Source organism: Epinephelus moara, chromosome 19 (genome assembly GCF_006386435.1).
Source record: "Epinephelus moara isolate mb chromosome 19, YSFRI_EMoa_1.0, whole genome shotgun sequence".
In the NCBI taxonomy this organism is placed as follows: Eukaryota; Metazoa; Chordata; class Actinopteri; order Perciformes; family Serranidae; genus Epinephelus; species Epinephelus moara.
Window position 1 is genome coordinate 40,830,668 of NC_065524.1, and position 17,843 is coordinate 40,848,510.

Genomic DNA, 17,843 nt, shown 5'->3' on the forward strand with positions numbered 1-17,843 from the left:
ATTCAAAAGAGCCCTCGTAAAAATTATGAGCAGTAAATAATATCTTTGATGCATTCTATAAAAAATAAATGAATACATTTATTTACTGATCATATATTTTCATGAAGGTGAACACCTTACACGTTTAAATCTAATCTCATAAAGTTTTTGCAAAACAGTGAACATGTAAAAATCAAGAAGAACAGAAGAACTGTTCAAGAACAGAATAATTGCAACAAAAACACCCAAAGAAAAATGTACAGTTGAAGGATGAGAGAGCTGAACAGTATTAACCAGAGATAATGTTAATATTTCAATCACATTAATAAACAACACTCGTTTCTCATCAGTTTATGTTTATAATTAGTAAAAGCATGAAATATATTATTATACAGTAGAGGGTCAATGACAAACACGAGAATCTCGCGACATCTCCAGCTTCCACGTCGCCTCAGCCTCGGTGACGTCATCACGTGCCGTGCGTGCAGCCCTGTGGAGGCGGAGTCAGAGCCTGTAGTGTTTGTAGTTTAGATTCAGCGACAGAAACCTCCGAGTTTCACCGTTTCCGTGTAAAATAACCTCCGACAGTGAGCCGAGGGACCGTTCACACCGCCACAGAGCCGGGACGAACACGGTAAAGTGCCCGGTGAACTGAACGCTGCAGCGGAAAAATGTCTGCGGGCTCCGGGAACAGAAACACGAACACGGAACCGTGGGGCAGCTTCGATGACAACCTCATCCAGGTGAGCTAACATGCTAATCACACAGCTAACGTGCTAATAGAGAAACTATTAGGAGAACCAACTACACAGCTAGCATGCTAACCGGGAGCTAACTTCCCAGCAAGCTAGCTCAGACGCTAACAGGCTGACTGACCTGTCAGACAGGTTTATTAGCAGCAGTTAGCATAAGATAAGCTAATAAGTGTCGGAGTGTTTGACATGACCGGAACTGACGAGCAGCTGAGCAGGTAAACATACAGCACCTCAGTGACGTCATGATACACTGAACCTAATGAAACGTACCTGTATCTGATGACGTCAGACAGGGAATGTAGCGACAGTGTGTGTGTGTGTGTGTGTGTGTGTGTGTTATTATTTCAGTGTCTCAGGTAAAAACACCTCAAAGACTCACTGAAACAGTTTTTCAAATAAAGACATTTGCCAAGATGTTCAAAATGGAGCTGTCGTTGTGAGAGTGTGTTTGACCTGGCCGTTAACCCTGTGTGTCCCTCAGGGCGGCGGCTCGGCGGTCATCGACATGGAGAACATGGACGACACGTCGGGCTCCAGCTTCGAGGACATGGGAGAGATGCACCAGAGGATGAAGGAGGAGGAGGAGGTGACCGCTGAGGCGGCCGCCACCGAGGACGACGTCACAGAGGACGGAGAGTTTCTGGGCATGAAGGGGTTAAAGGGCCAGCTGGGCCGACAGGTGGCGGACGAGGTGAGTCCAGGTGTAAGGTCAGAGGTTGTGCTTCCTGTCAGCGGCGTCACTGATGTCACTGAGACGGTGTTTCCATCACTGCACAGTTTCAGTTCTTGTCAGTGTACATACATGTTACATGTCACAGGTGAAGGTGGTCCACACCTGCACGCTTCACCCCGAATATATCTGTGCTGAACAAAACAACCACAACATGACGGGGGCGGAGCCAACCATGATGGGGGCGGAGCCAACCTGTCCCAGTCTCTACTTTAAGGGACAGTTCAGATGTTTTTAAGTGCTTCTGTATGAGCTGCTGATCCACAGTCACTCAGTACGTTACCATGGAAACAGTTAACCTTTTCCAGCCACCGACAGCAGTTTGGATCATATTCACTATTGGGCTGAAACGATCCCTCGAATACTCCGATCACTATAAAGCCTCAAGGCTTCGTTAAATCCAGCACAACTACACAGCGCACTGTGTGTCACATGGATGGTTGTTTCTGTTGCACGAGCTGCGCAGCTGTAACATGGATGTAGCGTGGTTTGCAAAACGATGGAGGAAGAGAGACAAAAAGAGGAGACACCAAGGAAAAGGACAGGAAGTGTAGAGTGTGGAATCATTGCAGGTTAAAAAGAAAACAGTTCAGAGTGTGTTGCAAATCAGAGTTAGCATGCCACAGTAACACGTCCTCAATGCTGCAACATCTAAGTCAGAAACATCCAGTGTGTGATCGAGGTCACCGACACAACAAGGTACTTAACGTCACGTTTAATTACTGATCGTCAGCTGAGATCCATAACACACGTAAAGATCATACGTGTGTTATGGTTTTATAACAGCTGATCAATAAGAGAAGTCAGCGCGGCGGCTAGCGTTAGCTGTGATGTGTCATGTGTGAGCTGCTAGAGAATACAGCAACACATGGAAACTAAAATGCTGAGGTCAGTTTGTTGAAGCCTGAGCTTCATTCATGTTATTAGTCACACACACACACACACACAGCCCTCACTCACTCACTCACTCACTCACACACTCATGCACACATGCACCCCCTCAATCACTCTCAGACACACACAGTAGAAAATGGATCCTAGATGCACAGATGGAGTGCAGCAGGTGTGAGGCACCAACTGACCACAGTGACAGAGTCTGAACTCCCCGTCACAGGAACTTTAAGGATGATAATTATGTCATAAATATCAATTAAAAAAATGAATTATACTCTGAAGTCACAGAGTCGTACTTTGGCAGCTTTGTGCAGAGGGCTCCACCGTGTTAACTGAGTTTACACACAGCACATGCATCATGTCACCTGTCACAAATGTTAAAGTGCACACTGCAGACAGATGTTGAATTCTGCTGCTCGTCTCTGTCATTTCACACACTGTTATTATTTCTGTTCTCCACAGTGAGACCAGGCTGTAAAACTCAAGCTGGTCCTCACAGAGACAACAAATTAAAGATGCTTTAACATATGAGAGGAGTTCCAGATCAAATCTTCTTAATAGTGTTATTAAAATAGAAAATATATTTCCCAGTTCATGGTATACCCGCCTTACACCAACCGACTCTTCAAGTGATTTTACTGTCAGAGACAAATTTCCAGCGTGTGAATAAAATCATGGGAGTTTCGTTCCTGTGAGTTCAATCGTTCAGTGTGAGGTGGTTTTAAACTCAGGCCGAGCTGTCTCAAAGCTCCAGTGTGTCAGATTCAGGAGGACTGAGTGACGTCTGTCAGTGAGGATTACAGATTACAGATTACAGATTACAACCATCTGAAACTTCTCCTGGTCAGAGTCCCTTCACTGCTCAGGAGCTGAATCATCCTCAGAGGTCTCTTCACACCAGGAAACACTCTGGTGTCATGTTTTTGTCACGCTGCTTGTTACAGAGGGGCTGCTAACAGCGGTGGCTACAGCCAAGGTTTGGTTTGTCCATTCTGGGCTACTGTAGAGACATGGACATCTCCCTATGTGGTGTGATGTGTTCATATGTTTGACCTGATTCTTTTTCTCTGTAGAGCTGTTGCAGGTCTCCCTGAGGACCTCCCTCCACATGGTCATGTGACCTCTAGCATCTGATTAATGCCCCACTTGGCCACGCCCACTCTCTGTCTCTTCCTTGTTAGATTCATTTGACAATAAACTTTATGTGACTGGGTATATGTTGTTGAGACCTGGTTTTCTGGCGGGGGTAAGCGTGTCAGGGCCTCGGCCGTGTGGTCGAGTGGTGGTTTGTGCACTCAGACACTGGCTCACTGTGGGACTGTGGTGAGATGCTGGCAGATGAGTTCAGTTAGGTGGGTAAGTTGCAGCTCAGCTACTTGTGGTGTCCGTGAACCTGACTGATGTTGACCAGCTTTTGGTTTGTCAGGTTTAAGTATTGAACTTGACTTTTGGTGGGCCAGATTTCCTTGAGTTGAGTGTCGTGAGTGACACCAGTGGTCACCTGAAGGCTCCATGTGATGAATGGGAGCGACTCTGGGAACAATTTGGTGCAACTTTTGTGGCTTGAAGGGTTCGTTCTTTGTGACTGTGGCTTTGATATCCATTAGAGAACCTTCAAGTTGCTGCTGTTGTGTGGACACTTTTGATTGTGGGCTTTATACACACTGGTTTGTTTTGGTGTCCCTTTGAAGGACGTTAGTGTTTGGACCTCAGTTGTGATTCAGTGCAGGAGAGACCTTAAATGCAGCCTCCCTTGAAGACTGTATTAAAGCACCTTCAGAGGAGCTGCTTGATCAATTTACCAAAGATCAGCTGCTGAAACTTGCTCATTATTATAACGTTCAGATTACTGCTGAGTATTAAAGATGATGATCTTTCCAAGACTGCTCCTGCACCACAGGTCTCAACTGAGTCTGCAGCTTTTCTGTCTGAGCCATCCGAAGATTCAACAAATGTGTCACCTTCACTGACAGATGCTGCCGCTCAGCTGAGGTTACAGAGCTGAACGGAGAGAAAAGAGAAACGAGCGCTGTTGGAACATGAGTGTTCCCTTAAAGAGCTGGAATTTGAACACGTCTGAGCCGTCTGAGTTTGGCGTTAAAAACATCAGCCTGCTTCCATCATTTGAGGAGAAGGATGCAGAAACATTTCCCTCATTTTGAGCGTGTTGCAGCTGTGTGGCCTCAGCAGGCTCAGACGCTGCTTCTCCAGAGTGTGTAGTAGGAAAGACTCAGGAAGCCTGTTCTGCTCTGAGCCATCAAGAAAGTGAAGGTTATGATGCAGATAAAAATGCTATCCTCGAGGCTTATGAGCAGGTTCCTGAGGCCTGTCGCCAACGATTCAGAAGCATCAGTGAGCCTGATGAGCAAACTTATGTGGAGTCTGCAAAGGAAAAAGTAAACAACTGTTTATTTCGGGTGGTAACATGTTTCATGACACTGTAAATGTAATAATCAAACCCAAAATCCAGTGGATCATGTTTGTTGCTCCTAAAACATAATATATTACTGTAACCCCCCAACGCCGGCTGTAAACATCTCATAAGATAACGAAAACACAATGATTCTTATTTTCAGCTGAGGGAAACACATTAAATATATTTTTCCCATTTCTGCTGAAATATCAAAATCAGTTTTGTGTCAAATGAGAGAAAAACAGCTGGATCTGGGTCACATTTGCTTCTAATCTGACCGTGGCCTTAAAGGGAGCACTTGCTTACCTGTACATGCTGTTTGCATCACGGTCTCGCACAAGCGCACACACGTGAGCGCGGTGCACAGAGAGGCAGTCAGAGCTACAGGCTACAATGAGGCTAAAAACAGAGTTCTGTCCAAGACTGGCTCTGTCCAACTTCATTTGTAGCACCTGCATGCAGGTGAAGTTGGTTATGTTGGTCTGGCTGCACTGAACCAACACGGTCAGCAGGTGGAGCTGCTGCACAGGTTAATGTACTTTGGAAACACACAGAAGTTTCTATGAAATATCACGCTCCTTCTCAGAGGCAAAACTGTGGACATCATTATCTCTGATGTCCGTCCGAAATAAACGACCGATAATCATAAAAATAGACGCCGCAGAATTCGTCTGAGAATCATCATGTTTCGAAGTTTCAGCCGTATATCTGGTCTTATTAGAAGATTCTGACTCATGCATTCATGAAAAATCAGGATTTTTGAGATGGAGCTCATTATGAACTATTAGCTAATGATTATTTTCATTGTTGATTGATCTGATGATTTTCTCCATTAATCAACTGATCGTTTGGTTTGTAAAAAATAATGAAAAAAGTGCTAAATGTTTGTCACAATGAAGACTATGTTTGTTTAACCTCAACATTATTACTGAGTCATTCAAATTATTAACATGATTCACAGGAAACATTTGCAAAATACTGATATGGGAAAAATGACTTTAACCATCAGAAATCTGTCAATCAGCTAATTGATTAACGNAATTATACTCTGAAGTCACAGAGTCGTACTTTGGCAGCTTTGTGCAGAGGGCTCCACCGTGTTAACTGAGTTTACACACAGCACATGCATCATGTCACCTGTCACAAATGTTAAAGTGCACACTGCAGACAGATGTTGAATTCTGCTGCTCGTCTCTGTCATTTCACACACTGTTATTATTTCTGTTCTCACCCTTAAATAAAGCTAAAGTCATTTAATAAAAACATTTCTTATCCGATTAATCACCAGAATAATCAATAGAATACTTGATTACTAAAAGAATCAATAGCTGCAGCCCTGATTCACTGATCGTTACAGACCCACAGAATCATGTACTCTCAACATACAGAGTACACTTAAACTGATGTCTTAGGTGTGTAAAACGTGTTGTGTTGGCGCCTCGCCCTCAGCAGCACAGCTCCAGTGTCCTCCTGACAGCTGCTGCACCTCAAAACATCCAAACTGTCCCTTTAAAATATTTAAAGCAGACTGACCTGAACAGGTGTGTGAAGTGTCACAGAGTTTAACCTGAGTCTCACCTGTGTGATGCGTTCAGGTGTGGCAGGCGGGGAAGCGTCAGGCCTCCAGAGCCTTCAACCTGTACGCCAATATCGACATCCTGCGGCCATACTTTGATGTGGAGCCGGTGCAGGTCCGCAGCAGGTGAGACACTTCCTGTTTCCTGTCAGCTGTTTCCCGCTCAGCCTGACGCTAACAGATGCTAACGGATGCTAACTGTCTCCTCTCAGGCTCATCGAGTCCATGATACCTGTCCGCATGATCAACTTCCCCCAGGTACAAGCTTCTACTTCCTGTTTCCCATCGGGTTCAGCCTGACACACCTGCACACACACACACACAGTTTTATAATCCGGTTCAGTTGACAGGATTTTCACAATAAGAGTGTTGTGACAGTGTGTACTTCGTGTGTGTAGAAGATCGCAGGTGAGCTGTACGGCCCGCTGATGCTCGTCTTCACTCTGGTGGCCATCCTGCTGCACGGCATGAAGACGTCAGGGACCGTCATCGTAAGAACACACACACACACACACACACACACACACACACACACACACACACACCTGAAAACACCTCAACAGCACCCACACTTCCTCTGATGTCACTGTGATGTCACTCCGCAGAGGGAGGGGACCCTGATGGGAACAGCCATAGGAACGTGTTTTGGTTACTGGCTCGGCGTGTCCTCCTTCATCTACTTCCTGGCGTACCTGGTCAACGCTCAGATCACCATGCTGCAGATGCTCTCCCTGCTGGTCAGTCGCAGTACTGCAACTACACACAGCACACACACGCACACACACACAATACACACACAAGGTAAGTTTGAAACTACAGTTCCCAGGATGCTTTGGGAGGTGTAAACAGGAAGTAAAGTGTTGCTGTGTGTGTTTGTCTACATGTTGTCGGACTGTCACTGGATAACTCTGATAATGTAGGAAACTCCTCACTGACATCACTTCCTGTCTGGTCACCAGGGTTACGGTCTGTTTGGTCACTGCATCGTCCTCTTCGTTACCTACAACATCCACTTCCACTTCCTGTTCTACATCCTGTGGCTGCTGTTTGGAGGACTGTCCACCCTGCGCATGGTGAGGACTACGTTTCCCATCAGCCCCTCTGTTGTCCCTCCAGCTGTGAGCTCACCTGGTCTGTGTGTCTCCCGACAGGTGGCGGCTCTGCTGTCTCGTACAGTGGGTCAGACTCCTCGTCTCCTCCTCTGCGGGACGCTGTCTCTGCTCCACATGCTCTTCCTGCTCTACCTGCACTTCGCCTACCACAAGATCGTCGAAGGTCAGATGCCGCGTCATGACATCATTTTCTAAGGTCACATGACCGGGGTTCACCTGCTACCTCAACGTCGGCGCCATGTTGGAGAGGGCGAGACTCGACTGTACACAAAGACAGGAAACAGGAAGTGCAGATGAAAATCACTGTTAGGTTTATATTTATCAACTGATTTCAGTGAGTCGTTTTTTATGACTCCACAATGACGATGTTTCCAGGTTGTCCGTCCGTCCATCTGTCTGTCTGTCCCCTCCTTATGAACACGACGTCTCAAGAATACAAAAACAACTTGTTGCAATAGGTTTTGAACTATAAACGTTACAAGCACTTTATATCCAGGAAATCTGCAGCTTCCCTGTTTACTGTCTCGGTTTACAGGCAGGTCTTACCCTCGCCAATATGGCGGTTGACATATGATCCAGCGGCCAATAGATACAGTTGGTACTAATGGAAACGCCCACAAAACATCACATCCTCTTACGACAAGGTGGAAAACAGAGCATATATCTTACTGACTTTATTTTTCAACCTGGAATCTGTTATGAAGAATCTGGGTTACAAACTGTGACCACACACCAGCTGTATCTATGAGTTTATGAATCTGTAGTTTTTGGCGTCAGAGTGAGACTTCCTGTCTGTGTTTTGACGTCAGAGTAAGACTTCCTGTCTGTGTTTCAGGGCTGCTGGACTCTTTGGAAGGACCCAACATGGCGCCCATGCAGCGGGTGGCCAGAGACGTACCTGAGCTGACACTGAACGCCTCATTGAGGACCCTGGGGCCCCTGCTGAGGGCCCGCTGAGGCCCTCAACACAGACACATCTCTTCCTGTCAGAACCTTCAAGTTAAAAGTTGATCTCTTTCTCTGTTTGTACATTTTTTATTCTTTCTGAGTGTCTGTAATATTTTGGGTTGTTGACATGTATTTATAGTTTCTGTACAGACTCTAATAAACTATGGGATGGACAGTGTGTGACTCTGTGGATATACACACTCAGTGACCTGAGTTTAAATGACTACTGTCAGTTTTCTCTTCTCAGCGCAGGTCCTCACTAGTTTACACTTATAATAATTTTATTGTTTATGCACATTATTATTACTTTACATGATCATGTTATTAATAGCATTTTATTGTTATCACAATTATTATATTATTAATAATAATGATTCTTTATTTATTTTAACACTAACAGCTGCAGACTTTTACTTTGAAATGTTATTTAGATTACGGGTTTCTTCACCCATAGCTCAGTCTGTCAGGTAGTCCCGCCCCCTCCTCCCAGGCTACCACCTCCTGGTTCATCCAATCAGAGGCCGAGGAGTCAACAGACATCTGACATTCAGCCAATCAGAGCGGAGACAGAAGAATGTGCCGACAGCGGTGTTCCTGCGAGACCGGACTCAGGGCAGCACGGCCCAAGACATCCTTACGTCACCGTGTAAAGCTCCTCATTTGCCTCGAGCGCGGGAAGACTTGGCGCGGACAGACAGCCGAGACAGGAAGTGGACACACCGAGCTGCTGTGACCATGAAGGTTTATTTCTGCGGGAGTATCCGCGGCGGCAGAGATGACGTGCACGTGTACCGGAGGATCGTTCAGAAGCTGCAGAGCTACGGGACCGTCCTGACCGAGCACGTGAGCAGCCCCGAGCTCACCGACAGAGGTCAGAGGTCACAAACACACACACACACACACACACACACACACACACGGTACTACAGTCTGTGCAATACTCAGAGGTGGACTGGTACTGAGCTACAACTGACCCGAGTGTTTCTGTTCTCTGCACCTCCTCCTGCACCTCCTCCTCCTCCTCCTTCACACACATGCCGAACTGTAGCAGGCTCGTTGCTGTTGGTGTCACCGCGGTGTCAGATTCATAAACAGTGTTCAACTCTTATTTTAACGCCTGTAAAGTTTAAATAGTTTGTCATCGCGCTGTGTCGCGGTTCTCAGTGTGCGCGCGTTCGTTTAAACACTCAAACTGCTTAAATTGGCAGATTTTCAAATGGAGTCTGGTGAAACTGTTTGAGGACTGTGAGTATAAATTTAAGCTCTTGTTTAATGTTTAATCACTTCACCTGAGTGCACGGGTCAAATACAGCCACACTGAAATGGGAATACTTGAGATTCAGTGTTAGACAGCATTCAGTAGCATGTGGGAAATGAACAAAGACAAGAAGCAGCTGTGTTTAAAGAACTCATGACACTTCACAGTAAATTGACTGAGTGAAGAAGATGAATAAATCACTTGCAGTGCACGCTGGAGGAGACGTACATGAATAAATCTAAAGGAGCGTCAGGTCCAGAGCCCGGTGGATTGATTGAGGAGAATTAGGGCTGGGCGGTATGACAAAATTTTCATATCACGGTTTTAAGAAAAAATCATATCGGTTTCACGGTATTTTGCTCAGGTTCGGCCAACTTGACATGCTGCTGTGTTGTGCTGTGGCCTGTTCAAGTGCCGGAATATGTTATTTACCTGACAACGCCTGAACACAACACACACTCCGCTCCATTCATTTGGGCTCCACTGACTGAGTACGGAAGCGACACGAGAAGCCAGCGGGGTTGTTTGCCGAGCCGAGAGGCTGCATGTAGGCTGCATGAAATGTTAAAGCATTTTCCACCTAAGTTATTACATATATTTGAGTTATCTACAAGTTTACTGTACTGTTTGTCATCTACTCGCTTTCAAATGTCCGCCACATTTACACAATGTCACGGATAAACATGGGTAAATGCATGAAAAAAAAGTTGCCAGTGGAGCCGCTGTAATTGATTAACAGGGGGGCGAGCTGCTAGCTGCATATAGGGGAAACACTGCACTTTTTGGTATGAGTTCTTCTGGGTCATCGTGTACAGTTGCTTTGCTCTCAGGACTCTCTCCGACAGTCATTCTCGCCTCTAAACTTTTCTATGCTCTCACTCTCACCCGCTCAAGCGTGCCTGTGGTGTGCAGCAGTGAAATGGGTCCCCGCTGAAACACTTTCCTGCCGCGCACGTTCTGGACGTTGTTTGGGCTATTCACCTGTATTGCGGTATATGAAAAATTCATATCATAACGAAAATAAATACCGGTTTTCGGTACGAACCGGTATACCGCCCAGCCCTAAGGAGAATATAATTCAGTGTGTAGCGTAATGACTAGGGCTGTCAACAAATATTCTTAATTCGAATTTAAATTCGAATTTGAAAAAAAAATGGACCTTCGAATATGAAAATTGATATTCGATTGTGGAGAGAGAAAAAAAAACACCACCGCAGCTGTCCTCTTTGCGAGTGGGCGTTGGCATCAGACGCGCATTTCTCCACGCTGGACGACAAGCGGTTCTGCTCCCAGCTGTTGCTTCGAGGCTATTCGCAGCGCTTCCGCGGGCGGTGTGGCCTGAGGAATATTCAGACGTCATTTTTGAGCAATTTTGACAGCCCTAGTAATGACTGATGGACAGGACCTGGACACAGGACAAGTTTCCAGTTCACACAGTAACCTTATAACTGTTGTACTGAGAGCAAAGTGCCTCGTCTGTCTGTGACGAGAGAAATAATCTGATTCCTGTTGTTGATGAAACCTTTACAGAAGTGTGTGATGAGGAGCTGAGAGTCACAGAGTCTGACTGTGACCAGATGGTCCAACAGACAGTCTCTGTATTGTTCCAGGCTGTAAAGAGATGTGTTAACTCATGGTTTGATAGAACTGATGCCAACGCCTGGAAAAGATGAGAGACCTTTACACCTTTAACACTGTTGAACACAGAACTCTTATTGATTACAGTCACTTAATACAGGAGGATGGTTTTATGTTGTTTTTAGATTTCCATAAAGCATGTGATTCGGCCCGTTAGCTTAGCAAACACACGGCTAATGCTGGTAAAGGAAGTGACGTAGTTGTCCTTTCAAACGGCTACTGTCACACTGGGACACTTTATTATTATTATTATTATTATTATTATTACTGATTTTTTGTCCTGATCTGTTTTTACTTTGTTGTTATTTGTAGTAGCAGTATGTGAATTTTATTATTATTATTATTATACAATGATACAGTGATGATAATGAATAAAGGCGTGTGTGAGGACATAAAACAATAATAATACTAATAATGGTAACAATAAATGATTACAATAATGAAAACACAAAAACAACAATTATAATAAAATTCACATACTGCTACTACAAACAATAAAAATAAAGTAAAAACAAATGTGAGGAAAAAAATCAGTAATGATAATAAACCAATAATCACAATAATAACATTAAAATAATAATAATACTGATAATAATAAATATAGTCACAATAATAATAGTAAAGTTAAGCAGATAAATACAAACAGGAAAAAAGTATTGACTGTATTTAAAGTGTCTGAAAAGATTGATCAGTTTGGTTTGATGATGTGAAACGATCAATAAATCAATTAGAATCTATTCATCTATCATATCTGTCCTCTACCTGTCAAAGATCATGTTCATGTGAATGAGCTGCTGAGATTTAATTTGACACCACAGAAGAAGAAGAAGGCAGGTGTGTGTGTGTGTGTGTGTGTGTGTGTGTGTGTGTGTGTGTGTGTGGGTGTGGGTGTGTGCGTGTGCGTGTGCGTGCGCGTGTGTGTGTGTGATGTCACTGAGCTGCTGTGCTGTGATTGGACAGGAGAGGACGCCACAGCAGCAGGAGACAGATTCATCCATGACCGAGACGTGGACTGGCTGCAACAGTCTGACGGTGATTAACTCTTCATTGATTATTGATTATCGGAGGGCAGGTTGGCCCTGAGCAGCGTCTGAAGGCAGCCGTGTGTGTGTGAGACCTCTGACCTCTGACCTGTGTGTGCAGTGGTGGTGGCGGAGGTGACGCAGCCGTCTCTGGGCGTCGGCTACGAGCTCGGCCGAGCTGTCGCCATGAAGAAAAGGATCTTCTGTCTGTTCAGACCATCGTCAGGACGACGTGAGGACACTTCCTGTCTCCTTCCTTACTTTCCTAACCTCACTCTGGCTGCATCCTATTTCCCTCCCCTGTCTCCTTGTCTCCTTGTTTCCTTTACTTGTGTCTTTTCCTCGTGTGTCCTTCTGAGGAGACGTTTCAGATAAATTAGTTCAGGTCAGCGTTTCGTCTCGTGTCGTTTAGACGAGTAAATCCAATCTCAGACACATCAGAGGTACAGATGTCTAACTTTGTTTCTAAAAACCTTTATTCTGAAAGGTGTACAGGAAGTTGGTTATTTCAAAAAAATAAAAGACTTATTTTAACGTTAAGTTTTTCACATAGTTTTTGGAGTATAAATAAACACGTTAATATAAATCCACAGTTGAAACTGCAGCTGTGTGTTTACTGAACGTACCTGAGGTTGTCGTGTTGTCTGTCCTCCACTTCCTGTCTCTCTGCAGGTCTGTCGGCGATGATCCGCGGTGCCGAGGACGGCGACCTCTTTGTGGTGAAAGATTACAGCGAGGACGAGGCGGAGAACGTTCTGGAAGAGTTCTTCAACAACCTGAAGAGAAGCTGAAAAACGTCAGAACTTTGTTTCAGTGTCTTCAAAATAAAGTCGATAAAAGACGAACATGTTTCACTTCCTGTTTTCATCTGAAGAGTTAAATCAAACTGATCAATAACGTTCAGGATTGACTGATTATACTTACATTCTTTTTTTGTTTTTTTAAACTTTGTCTGAATTTAAAGCTTTAATATTCATATCTGAATTCATGAACACTGATCTGATGATATTCAAATTAAAATACTGACACGCTTCACTTCCTGTGATCATCATGTTCCTCTGAATGTTAACAAACTGGAGGATGTGACATCATCAGGTGTCCAGCAGGTGGCAGCGCAGCTCAGAGTTTAAAATGGCCTCAGATACACGTTCCGTCCTGGTTCCTTCATGTAACTCTGAACAGGGTTAGATGAAGGAACCAAAGATCTACTTTAATCTGAGGTGAGAGCTGTGATGACATCAGTGGGCGTGTCTTATTCTGCAGACTCAGAGGAACGAGAGAACTCATTGGACAAGAAGAGCCCACAGTGTTCTCAGTGACAGTTCAAGACCCAGAGCTCATTAAGTGGAACAGAAGGTAGTAAAGACTCTGAACTCACCTGAGGAGACACAAAGTGGTTCTATAAAGAACCTCCAAGGTTCTGCAGGAACACCTCATGTGGTCTGTTCTAGACGAGCACAGAGACGTGAGATATAAAGAAGGGTTCCATCAGTAGATCCTACAGAAAAGAAAGCCATCCTGACCACAGAACCCAGAGGATCTCCAGGAACCTTACAGAACCATAAAGGAACCTAAATATCCAGTTTAATTCTGGCTCTGAAGAGTGATGAGCCTGAAAGAACCCCAATGAACCAGTGTGGTTATTTAGTGGTCCTGACACAAACCCTCCAGAGAGGCTGGGGAACCAAGAAGAACCCTGAAAAGCCCCGAATCTGGAGGACGTCTCAGAACCAGCATGGTACCTGCAGGTTCTGCACCGACTGGATCAGGCTGTCGGCAAATGATTTTTTTTTCATATACTTTATTAGGGTGGCACCTGGGTTGGGAACCGGAGGGTCGCCTGTTCGAGTCCCCGTCCGGACCAAATATGGAGCGTGGACTGGTAGCTGGAGAGGTGCCAGTTCACCTCCTGGGCACTGTCGAGGTGCCCTTGAGCAAGAGCCCCCCCAACTGATGGGGGCGCCTGACCATGGCAGTCCCCTCACTCTTGACATCTCTCCACTTTGTGCATGTGTGTGTTAATGACACAAAGGAGTGAAAAAAATTGAATTTCAATAATAAAATATTTCTTATTATTTTATATTTAATGTTTTCAATAAAGTGTATAAAATTAAAATTAAAAAATTAATCCTGAGGGGAAATTCAATTGACAGCCGGTGTGACATCATCAGGATGGGGTGGCGCCCTCTGACAGAGCAGCTGCAGATCATCAAGACGAAAAAAAACGAAAAAAATTCATGATTCATTGATTATAAATAATTCACAGAGCAGGTCTATCAATATCAGCTGTTGCTAGGCAACAGGACACACACACACACACACACACACACAGGTAATTATCACGTCGCTCATCAGAGTTAATGAACCTGCTTTTGAACCACCGATCTGAGCAGCTGTGTGTGTGTGTGTGTGCGTGTGTGTGTGGTGACAGCGTTCATCAATATTAATGATGTCATTCAATCAGAAGCTGATCAGGTGACCCACACACACACACCTGAGAGCTGCTGCAGGAAAAAACAAAGACTTTCAAAATAAAAGCATCACTCAAACATCAACAGGAAGTGGGACTCACCTGGCTGTGAATAAAGGGGGCGGAGCTACGTTTAAAATATTTTATTTGTTTTAAAATATACATCGTTTACAAATTCAGAAAATAAAATCGTTAGTAGAGTTTAACAGTCTTTTTTTTTCTTCATCTTTTTTTTAAGTATAATTTCCCAACAGGAAGTGAAACAAACAATCAGAGCAGGAAAAACTCGCTGAGACGAGGAGAGGAAACAGTTCAGGTGAACCCACACCTGGGGTCAGAGGTCAACAAGCTGAGAGTGAGTGACAGCACCTGTGGGGGCGGGGCTACAATCAAAGTTCAGCTCCGAACATCCAACAATGGTTCCTCTGGCTCCGCCTCTCAGTTTGTTACAAAGGTTACACATTACATTTGTCCTCAGGTGTCTTCAGGTGAGTCCACGTCGTCCAGAGAGGACACAGCCGTCCCCGGCGGCCATGTTGGACGTCCTGCCAGTTTGTGTTTCGAGTCTCAGAAGAAGAACAGAAACTCTTTTTTTCCTCATTTGATTGATTTTGAGTTTGGCTAATGTTAGTTTGTTAGCCAGCTAACCAGCAGAAATCTGATTAGCACACAAGCTAACACAGCCAGGGAGCTAATAACATGTTAGCATTAGCACTGGTGTCTTTTTTTTTTTCTTAACAGGTCTAGCTAGTTAGCTAACAGTTTGCTCAGGTGCTTCATTTTCTGTTGGCTTTAAATATAAATTCAGACCAAGTGTTTTCTGACGCTGCGTTCATGTCACGTAGGAGATTTAAATTAAGACTGGAGAATGTGAAATAATAAAACAATAACCTAATAACAACATCTGACGAACCTCAGATTACCACAAATCCATATTTAAACCGATGCTAATGTTGACATGAGTCTAAATATGAAAAAAAGTAAGCTAATGCTAACATGAGGTATATGTGTTTGCTTTTTTGCGCTAAATATTCCCTATTTAGAATATTTAGTAGTAAATGAAGCAAACACACATACATGTTAGCACTGTTCTAAATATTAGCCCATGTTTGGAATATTTAGCGCTACAATTACCGCTTTATAGCTCCCACACATACCGTTCTTCATCTTTAGTCTAAATACAGACTATTTAACGTCAAATATGGAGTATTCAGTATTAAATTTTTATATTTAGAAGTCAGATATTCACGTTTTTGCTTTGAATATTTCATGTTAGCATGAGTCCGAATTTAAATTAATGCTGATGTTAACATAAGTCTAAATTTGAAATATGTCAGCTAATGCTAACATGACGTATGCGTGTGTGCTTTCATATTCAGTGTTAAATATGCCATATTTAGTAATACATGAAACAAACACATACATGTTAGCATTGTTCTAAATATTAGTCCATCTTACGGATATTTAGGACTAAGTAGCACCCACACATACCATTCCTCATCCTTGAGAATATTTAACATTAAACGTTCATATTTAAAAGTCAAATATTCATATAAGATGTGTTTTTGCTTTTAATACATCATGTTAGCATGAGTCCATATTTAAAACTAATGCTAACGTTAACCCAAGTCTAAATATGAAATACCTAAGTTAATGCTAACGTGAGGCATGTGTATTTGCTTTTATATTCAGTGTTAAATATGCCATATTTAAAATACATGAAACAAACATATACACTATTAGCACTGTTCTAAATATTAGTCCATGTTAAGGATATTTAGCGCTAAGTAGCACCCACACATACCGTTCTTTATCTTAAAGTCTTAACAGAATATTTAACATTAAATGTTAATATTTTAAAGTCAAATATTAACGTATTTTTGCTTTTAATGTATCATGTTAACATGAGTCCATATTTAAACTTAAGCTAACGTGAGGCGTGTGTGTTTGCTTTTTTGGCGTTAAATATTCCAAACTTTGAATATTTAGCGCTAAATAAAAAAAAGCAAGCACGTGTAAGTCTGAACAGACACACTAAGGACATCTGGAGTATTTAGAAGTGTTAACATGACGTCTACGATTTTGTATTTAGCGCTCATTAGCTCACACAGCTGAGGTTGAAATATTTTTGTCTTTAGGAGTCAATTATTCAGAAAAATGTGAATTTATATTTATGTAATGTAATTATGATTTGAATGTGATGATTAATCACAAAGAGAACGTGTTTGCTTCATCATCTCTGAAAATATTTCACATTAGCATCAGTCTAAACTCGGGAAATTTAGTAGTCGGATTTAGTGAACCTTTCAGAATAAGAGCTGTAATTACATCTTAAATGTCGAATGACCGTGAACTCCCGTCTGACATGAAGGGACAAAAAGTGAGACGACACATGAAGAAGAGACGTGACAGTAAAATCATCATCATCAAACAGCAGTTTAACCCTCCGCCCTCCTGATGCATGCTGGGACACAGACTTTAAACTGACTTCAGATCAGCAGAGAAACAGACCGCACTGTCATCTTGTGTCAGTTCCTGTATTTTATTGTGAAAATAAATTGTTTCAGAAACAGTTTATCACGAGGAAACAACGTTTTATTATTCAGCCTCTATAAAGGGTTAATAAGCTCCAACTAATGTCTTTATTAATGTTAATAAACTGTTTATTAACAATAATGTCTTTTAGTGTTAATAAATTGTTGCTGCTATTAATGCTTCATAGAAACGTTATTAACCCTTAATAAGAACTAAGGTTAAGTTGATGTTTCTAATAAGACGAGGAGACTGCAGTAACACATTTACTGTTAATAACATGAATAACCTGCAGCTCTAAACGTTAAGTCATTAATTATTATTAAAATGAAATCTGCAGTAATACATGTTAACAACACATTAAAGGACAACTTCAGTATTTTTCAACCTGGGCTCTATTTCCCCATGTGTATGTGTGCGTATGATTCATGGGTACAACTCGTTTTAAAATTGGTTCAGTATTGAGCCGCGAAACGAGCTAAAATGGTAACGGGGGCAAATGCGTCCCGTATAAAA

The 17,843-nt window shown here is 43.1% G+C and overlaps 2 protein-coding genes across 2 annotated transcripts; both read left to right on the plus strand.

Annotated features, from left to right (window-relative positions):
- Positions 1–439: 439 nt before the first annotated feature.
- yipf3 (Yip1 domain family, member 3) lies at positions 440–8,582 on the plus strand. Its single transcript, XM_050071677.1, has 9 exons — positions 440–722; positions 1,216–1,425; positions 6,367–6,473; positions 6,560–6,605; positions 6,746–6,838; positions 6,953–7,084; positions 7,307–7,420; positions 7,499–7,622; positions 8,295–8,582. The coding sequence occupies exons 1-9, from the start codon at positions 651–653 to the stop codon at positions 8,414–8,416; spliced, it is 1,020 nt and encodes a 339-aa protein (XP_049927634.1). The 5' UTR covers positions 440–650; the 3' UTR covers positions 8,417–8,582.
- Positions 8,583–9,025: 443 nt separating this feature from the next.
- dnph1 (2'-deoxynucleoside 5'-phosphate N-hydrolase 1) lies at positions 9,026–13,170 on the plus strand. Its single transcript, XM_050071686.1, has 4 exons — positions 9,026–9,278; positions 12,264–12,335; positions 12,447–12,557; positions 12,998–13,170. The coding sequence occupies exons 1-4, from the start codon at positions 9,143–9,145 to the stop codon at positions 13,114–13,116; spliced, it is 438 nt and encodes a 145-aa protein (XP_049927643.1). The 5' UTR covers positions 9,026–9,142; the 3' UTR covers positions 13,117–13,170.
- Positions 13,171–17,843: the final 4,673 nt, after the last annotated feature.